Source organism: Eretmochelys imbricata, chromosome 2 (assembly GCF_965152235.1).
Source record: "Eretmochelys imbricata isolate rEreImb1 chromosome 2, rEreImb1.hap1, whole genome shotgun sequence".
In the NCBI taxonomy this organism is placed as follows: Eukaryota; Metazoa; Chordata; order Testudines; family Cheloniidae; genus Eretmochelys; species Eretmochelys imbricata.
In genome coordinates this window covers 35,038,436-35,047,124 of record NC_135573.1, presented here as the reverse complement: position 1 = coordinate 35,047,124, position 8,689 = coordinate 35,038,436, and the positions used below count along the sequence as shown (strand labels likewise).

At 38.5% G+C, this 8,689-nt stretch overlaps 1 protein-coding gene across 1 annotated transcript in view; it reads left to right on the top strand.

The window, feature by feature from the left end:
• Nucleotides 1-899: 899 nt before the first annotated feature.
• ZFPM2 (zinc finger protein, FOG family member 2) overlaps nt 900-8,689 on the top strand; it is a 429,791-nt gene continuing 422,001 nt past the window's right edge. The window contains exons 1-2 of the mRNA XM_077808863.1: nt 900-987; nt 1,805-1,894. Coding sequence (XP_077664989.1) covers nt 900-987; nt 1,805-1,894 — 178 coding nt within the window. The remainder of the gene's footprint in view (nt 988-1,804; nt 1,895-8,689) is intronic.

Genomic DNA, 8,689 nt, shown 5'->3' with positions numbered 1-8,689 from the left:
TAGGGCAAAAACACTTATTAGTAACACCTTAACACATTTCAGCAGAATGCTCACAAGAGATGCAAATAGGGAGGGAAATCATGTACCGTAATCAAAGTGTTCACATAATTGAGGAATACCGGTAATAAACCCCTTCATTCTATATATTCATCTAAATCATTCAAAAGAAATGTTAAAGCAGATTTTGCCATTTATGAACTGATGTAAATCCAGAATAACATGACTGACAGTGGAAGAATTCCAGAATAGAACTGGGCAAGTAAGAATATGTGGAGTTTGTATTTAAAACTCCGATTCACTTAATTGATATGCATGACTCTTTCTCTTCACATCTTCATGAGCATTTACTTGTGCAAGTTTTTATTTGCAAGACTATTTACAGATAGCACTATCAAAACTAAAATGCACAAATATTCACTAGTGTATTTGTAACAGAAATTGAACCACTTTGAAAAACTTTTTATTATTTACACAATGCATATGTTGATCAATCATGAATGTTCAGGGATAAGTAGTGAATGGGGACTTTTCTTTTATAAACAGAGATCGTCCAATTAGAGAACAGAAACAATATCATCTAAGTGATCAGACATGCAAATAATTATTGCCACAGAGCAAATATACAAACTTTAGAATGAATCACAGGCTAAAATTTGCTTGTGGAAACGATCAGTTGAACAACTGTGAATAATGAACAAATTTGTTGAAAAACAGGCCCTGGATGTAGGTAATTCAAGAACTGCGAAAATGTGCTAGACTCCTCCCAACAACGAGGTTGAGCAGCTCTAACACCCGTGTACCTGTGGGCAGGATCTGATGCAGTCTGTTCAGGGCCCATCAGTAATTGATTACCGCCTGGTGGACCAGCCAGCCACCAAGTGCTTTTTCTTCTTTCATGAATGCCTACCCATGCACGCACCTACACCGTGCCCCTGGAGATATGTGCAAGGGAATGCCTGGCTCCAGCTTCCCCCTGGAAAACCCCAGGTGAGGCGCACGCACTGTCCAGGAAACGCCAGCCCCCAGTGCCCAACCCGTGGAGCATCCGATTCAACCCAGCCCCCGGAGCGCCTGGGCCAACGAGGCCTTAGCCGAAGCGAAGTGTTCTGCGCGCGCGGCGGGGGCGGGGGGAGACTGAACCGGTCCCCAAAGCGCAGCGGGCGCTTGTGATCCGCGGGAACAGCGCGGGGCTGGTCTCACCTCAGCTTGTAGAGGCTCGGTGCCTGGCTCGTGTGTTCCCTAGCTGAGTGAAGTTGGGGTGGGGGAGGGGGGCGAAGGGAGCCGGCTCCTTCCCCTGCGGAGGGCAGGGAGCAGCTCCCACAATTGAAGCCTCCCGCCGCAGCCGCCCGCGCCCCGGAGGCTGCTGTTTGCAGGCGGACCTGTCTGTGGAAGCCGCCAGTGTCCGTCAACCCGGACGGACAAACTCCCCCCCCCCCCCCGCCTTCCCCCAGCCGTGGAAAGCCCCTCCCTCGCCCCCTCCTCCCCGGCCACCTCCCGCAGCCCGTCAGTCTGAGCCGAGCGCGGCTCCGCGAGCGACAACGGCGGCGGCGGCGGCGGCGGCATCCGCACAGCCACGGCGGGGAGAGCGAGCGCTCCCCTCCCTCCCTGCTTCCCCCACCCCCTGCCTCCCTCCTCCCCCTCCTCCCCCTCGCTCCCCTCATCCTCGCTGTCTCTCACTCGCCCGAGCTCCCTCTGCCCCTCGTTCCCAGCCACTCGCTCGCCCTCTCCCCTCTCATTTGACTGTGCCTCGCGAGGCGTCCAGCGGCTCCTCCATGAGCCCCGCCGACTGATCTGTCCCCCCCAGCCCGCAGCCCTCGCCTCCCGCACCTGGAGCCCGGCAGGAGCAGCGGCAGCATGTCCCGAAGGAAACAGAGCAAACCCAGGCAGATCAAACGTGAGTTTCCTGAGGGGGGCTCCCTCTGACAGACTTTTATTTCTGTCCTTCTTGGGAGAGTCCCGGGTATGGGCTGAAGGGTTAAACTTTGCCAAAGAGGCTTGAGGGTAGAGAGACAAGGGCAGGGATGAAAGAAAAGCTGCTTGGATGCAGTCCGAGCAGCTTCCTCACTATTGAGCACCTACTCCTTTGGCGCTGTGGCTGCCTCCCCCTCTCCCTTAAAACTCCCTCACTCCGCCTGGAAACCAAACCACTTCTGTAGTTTAAAGTTGAGCTGATTTAGGAGGCCAAATAAGAATGCGAGGGATCAAGTAGAGCTGGGGGGTGGATGGGGAATCCCTGCCAGGCTTAGGCTGCCGAAATACGAGAGCATCGTAAAGAAACAGAAAGTGCGTGGAAGAAAAGTTCCAGCAAAGGGAGCACCAGGGAAAGGCTCTTCTGAGCTGCACAACTCAATAGTACCCGTCTCTGGGCAGTGCTCATGTAGTCATCTTTCGGTTCTCTTCGTCCCGCCGCTTAGGTTTGCTCTGCACCTCCCTGGAGGATTTGGTTTGCATCTAAACCATTTGCAGATAATCGCCTTTGTTGTTTTCGGAAGTGCAACACTTTTGAAGGGGAAATGTTTTTGTTTCGAAACCAGGTGTATTGGTGGGTCGTAGTCAAAAATCTTCTTCTTAATAGTATCCATAGTTCACTTTTTCCTGCCTGGGACACACATCAGTGACATGAGCTGTGATCTCAACTTCCTAAACTTTTCTGTGCTTCAGATTGTTCAACCGAACAATCCTAACGGTCGGTACTCAAAGAAGTGTAAGGGCGTTTCAAAACAGATACAATAAACCATTTTGTTTTAAAACCAGCACCACTGAGCTGATACAACTTCATTGGTGTCTCTGTCTTAGAACTACTTTAAAACTAACCATCATGTGACTTGGAGAGGATCTTTTGATAGCATTTTTCTCATTGATTTCTGACTCCAAAATGCTTATGAATAGCTCAGTTCTGGTGGATTTTTTGAATTGATGAACTGGTTTAGCAAACAAGAAAATGAGTTGCAGGTTGAAAAAAGATTGGTCTCTGTAAAATGTTTGGATTGTGTTGGTAGAACATCCCTGATTAGTAGAAATTACTTTTTAACTGTCTTTTAATATGGAAAATAAAATAGCAGCATGTTCCTGATTAAGTTTTAAGTTTACTAAAGTTAGTATATAATACTAAATGATTGCAACTTTTACGTTTTCTGTAAAGCATTTGAAATCCTTCATTTTTCAAGGAACTTTTTAATTACTTTGGGTTTTGATATTCTTAAGTAAACATGTTGTTTGCTTTTAAACCTATACATTTATTATCTAATATGCATTAATCTATTAGTGTAGTTAATATTTTAGAACTGTATCTGATATGGGATATGATTATGAAAGTTATTAGTTGGAAAGACTTTGTTGTGCATGACTAGTGTCTTGATTGTTAATAAATGATCAACATTATTGATTGTATGGCACAAAGAGTGTCTGATCCTATTTTTTGCATACTTTATATTCTCAATTAACTATGTTAATATTTGTAATGTCCATTTCATAATGGCAGGTAAATGCTTGGATACAAATTGAGGATTATGTACTTCTGATATAGGTCACAAAGCATTTTTATGGCTTCCCTATATGGCATTAAATGTTAACCCAAATGCTTTTGGTTTGTTCATAAGTGACATATAATGGTTTGCGTGTACATGAATGTATATTAATATATAAGAATAAATATAAACACACTTAACAGATATGTGAAAATGGGTAGATTACATTGTACATTTGTGTGCATAATCTGATTTTTAAGAACTTCATTTTTCCATGCAAGTTATCATGCGAATTAGACTGTAAATTTACATTGTCAGGAGAAGTGAAACAAGGTCATCAGAATTGGAGGACATATTATGTTCATAGCACTTCCAGCTGATGGCTTTTGGGGTTGTGTGTTCCTTAGCTAGTTTTAAAGTAATTTTTGTTCAAGCCAATCAGGCAGTGTCCTATACAGAGATAGCTATTAGTATTTGACCAACCATAACTGATGTTTTCTCAGACTTTGAGAAGTTTATTCTGATAAGAAGTATACTTTATTAAAATGTGTTTTTTGAGATTTTATTATTTAAACCAAGCAAGATAGTATTTTAGATGTCATATTTTGAAGTTAACTTTTCTTTTGCTGATATTGGAACACAAAAATTGAAGTTGAAAATGCTGACCATAAGAGTTGTCAGTAAAAATAATGGAATTACTAGTGACAAGTCTAGACCACCACTTTTAAGTTTGAAAACTCTTCAATTTACAATAAAACTCTATATTTTGCTGATAAAGTATGCACAATTTAGAAGCTCTGTGAAAAGCAAAAAGTCAGCTTACACTAGAAACTCTGAAGACAGTCAATTTAAAGGACAAAAAGGTTGTTGGGCACAGTTTTTTTTCTTTTACTGCACACAGTTCCATGCTATCTAAAATTGTGATTTATGCAGTATTTTAATATTTTGCTTATTCTTTCCCCTTGGGTGCTCTCTGGGCAGCGATAAAAAGGCGACGCTGAAAGAGCACCATTAATTTGCTCTGATGACTGGCCAGATAAGGGGAGATAATGGGAAAGATAAGCGGAGAAGATATACCATCAGAAACCCGATTATTACCATTAAAATTCCAGCCCAGCAATCTGCAGAAGCCTGATAATTCCTTCTCCGTTTCCACCACTTTGGATGATAAGGCAAAAAATAGTCACTCAGTGCTCCTTGATTAGACTGCCTGGGTTTCCTGATAATACTGTGATAAATTATGTATTTTACCCCCATGTTTTGTCCCAAAAATTCAGATTTTTTTCCTTTCCAGGCCTATATTTTTCTCCCCTCCTCTAAAAAAACCCTCTCTCATAAGCTATTATTGTAATACTAGTTTGATAAAAAGCACTGATAGGATAGGAGGTGTTTTGTATGGGAGCCCCATATCAATGTTATCAGCCCATCTCACTGCACCAGCTGCTAGCTGTTGTTGTTTTTAGCCTTATCACCTCCTGCCAATATGCCAATAAATTGCCCAGATTGTTCTCCATTCTGTGGCTGTGCTGCAAAATTTATGACAGAAATGATGATTTTTTTACTAATGCATTTCTTTATGATTAGCAAATGTGTTGTGTGTGCAGTTTTATTGTTATTTTCTTGTTCTTCATGCAGTTGACTGTGGTCTAGTAATGTGTTTACTGACCTGTTTGTCCCCAACTTCAGTCACACTTAAGTACAGTGGTTTATGGATTGGAGGAGCGGTTGGTTGAAACATTTTTTTCAAATGAAGCTCTGTTACCTAAATAGTTGAATAAAATTCTTAAAGGACTTTTTCATTAGCTGTATTGTAATGTTTTACAAAGACAGTCTTCTCTGAGATATTAATGGAATAGTTTCTCATACAACTTTTGGTTTGGTTTGTAATTTGTTTAGTATAGCATGAAGATTGTTAGGTACAATCAGATTGTGGGGAAATATGGCAAAGTGTTTATGAAACCTGGGTTAGGAAAAAAAAGAATTCTCATGAATAGTCAAGTTCAAAATTAAATATGTTACATAAATGTTTTGAAAGTAAAATGCTTCTTGTCAGGAGAAGTGTGGTTAGCAATTCACCATATCAGGCTTTCCTGAAGAAGTTTGAATTGATTTACAATGAAGAAATTGTCTGTATAGCATATGAGGTCTTATTCCAAGCTATTTCATATACTTTATGCAATGTATGAAAATTATAAGGAGAAAACACTGACATTTGATTGTTTTAAGTTCTCCCTCTGCTTTATTGCACTGTTTCCCACCATACATACTATGATTTTTTTTTAAATGTTGGTTTAAAATTAACCCTTCTTTTATAATGTGGATGATAGTATTGTTTAAAATATCATCTTTAATTTTAACCTAATGTGGATTGTATAGCATTAGCAAGAGACACAGTTCTTTTCTATACTGTCTTGTGTCTGGTTTTTTTTTATATACTGTACTACATATTTCAGGTATCCAATGAAAATGTCCATTATATCATTAGTTACTAAGACCATTAGCAAAGTAAAAATGAGAGAGAATCTGTGTTTTAGTATATTGATGGCTTTTTCACAACGCTAAGTTAAATATCTCTTGCATATTTCACCTGCCATATGCTCAAACAAGTTTCCCTCTCTAAAGCAAAACCATTGATTGTCTTTTGATCTTAGGGAAATTGTTGTTTTAAAGCAGCAAGTAGAAGGACTGCCCTCTGTTTAAAAATGGTGCTTTAAAATTACATTTCCCATAGCAGATATATTATCAAAGTTTTATATTTGTGACATATCTTTTTATTTGCCTTTTGGAGAAAGTAATGACTAGTGTAGTTCTGAAGTTAAACATTTACAGAATTAAATCTACAATATTGTAATGCAAAATAAAATACACCATTTACATAGTTTATGTTTTGAAGTGTTTAGAAATCAAAACAACAATGCATGCAATAGTATTTATTTATGAAAATGGATAATTATACAGCTTTAGTTGATTTTTCAGAAGCAGACTACGTATGAGAAAACGAAAATGTTTTATTTTGTTTATCTCTTTGGAAATGTGCAGAAAAAGCTACTGATTAGAGGTTCATAAATCATCCAGTTGAGTTTTCTAAGTTTAAATAGAGACAGTAATACAGACACAAATACACCAGCGTTGTTCAGATCCAGTAGGCTTATATGTAAGCATCTGAGTTTAGAAGTGGAACTCAGAAGTGAAAGTCTCTTTTTGAATAAAATTGCAAAGTAAAATAAAATATAACATCAACATTTTTAAGGGGCTCACTGGCTAAAAGTAGGATGGTAAAAAATGTATTACAATCCTCACCACTTTAAAAAACAGAATTTTTTAAATTCAATGACAGAGTTTAACTTTGTACTCTCCTTTAAATCACTCTGTAGTACCTTAAAGACACTTCAAATGTTTCGATTCAATTAAAGCAGAGCTCTAGGTAAGCAGCTGCCTAAATCTTTTGAGTATGAAACGATCATGGTGATACTTAGTTTTTGTAAGACTGAGTACCAGTTCCTTGCAAACAATTGATCTTTATGTTGCAAGATATGTACAGCATATGTTAAAACAGAATATAGGTTTGCAGTCATATATTAAAGACATAAATGTTATATAATTCAGCTGTGAGAGAAAGTAATGCAATTAGATAATTTGCTCCTAATTTTTCATCTCTACTAATTCATACTTTTGTTAGATGTGTAAAAGCTAATGCTAAGATTCATGCAGAATTCTGTGTAATGAAGTGAGGAGGAAAGCACGCCATTCATCAGTAGTACCAATTATTTTCCATTAAACATAAAGTGTACTTTATCAATAGTACAAAGATAGCTTGCTAATGAAGAAACTCAGTGTATTGTGTTTTAAAAGAAAAAGGCTTGATTCTTTTAAATGAAGAATTTTGTGTTTCTTGTTTTGAAAAGGAAAAACTTAGATATGGAAGTTTTCTGATGGGGAGCTCAAATTGGGTTTACACCTCAAATTAAAGTTAAGTGGAATTACTGTAAAACAAATACATAGTTGCAGTTAATATAAATAGAGCCTTTTCTTTTAAAAATGGGCAATGCCAGTATTGCTCTTTGGTTTGGATAGGTCTTCCTAGAAGGACTTCTGTTCCACACTGATGGCTTTCACCTGTATATTTGTATTATTTTTCCCTATTCAGCTGAGAAAACAAACAGGTCCCCCTCTTGAAAAATGTACATAGAAACTTGTAACGTAAAATCTTATAACCTTTATATGCTACCTTCTGAAAAATATAGTCTGTTTGGATCTTCTGTTTGGAACTGCTTTAGCAAGAAAAGTCTTACACTGTAGTCTTGAAGGAAAGTTTTTTTTTATAGGTCACATTAAAGGTATCAGTATATAACACTCTGAATAATTAATATTGTAATTGTTGAAGTTTATTATTTGTTTTGGATATGGGTGAAAATATCCAATTAAATTGGTGGGTTTGAATGTGGGATTACTGTGCTCAAGAAAGAGACATAGCTCTTTAAAGGTATTAGCATAAAGACAGCGTATTTGTTTATTATGTTTCAAAATCAGCCACTAGTATCTCTGCCACAGGTAACAATTGACTTTTCAGGCTTCAAGTTAATAGCCTTGTCTCTTGCTTGTAGGGATCAATATTAGTATTAATTAATCACCATTATCAGCCCTAGGATCTGGTTCTATTTGTTGTTACATCAGCAAAATATCAATATAGAAAGTGGACTCTCTGATCGTCATGGCAACTTCATCTCTTGGGTCAAAGAAAGTTTATCTTATCTGTGCATGGAGAGTGGCAAACTGTTTAGGGATCTAGTTTGAACTCTAAGAACATTGATTTAGTTTTTGTTTGTGAATAGAGGCTGAATTCCAATCACAAGGGATAGGTAAGATTTAAATATTAATACCCAAAGGCTTGTCTGAGAGGGTGTCATACCATTACTGCCAGATTGTCTTTTTGAGATGACACAAAGGTAGAGAAGGAGAATTGTATAGTCAGGATTATTTAAAGCTCAATAATTTGTGCATTTGACGAACATATTTTAAATGAAAGTATGATAATTGTATTGCATTTACATGGCAATATTACTTCTTGCATGTGATCCCACAGTCAGGGATTCCTCCACTTATACAGAGATCAGTATAGAGTTAGCTCAGGAATGTGTGGGATGGGGATATATCTTATTTATTCCCTGTTAAGAGATTAAAACAAACAAACAAAAAAAATGGCAGAGAAGACTACGAGGGTT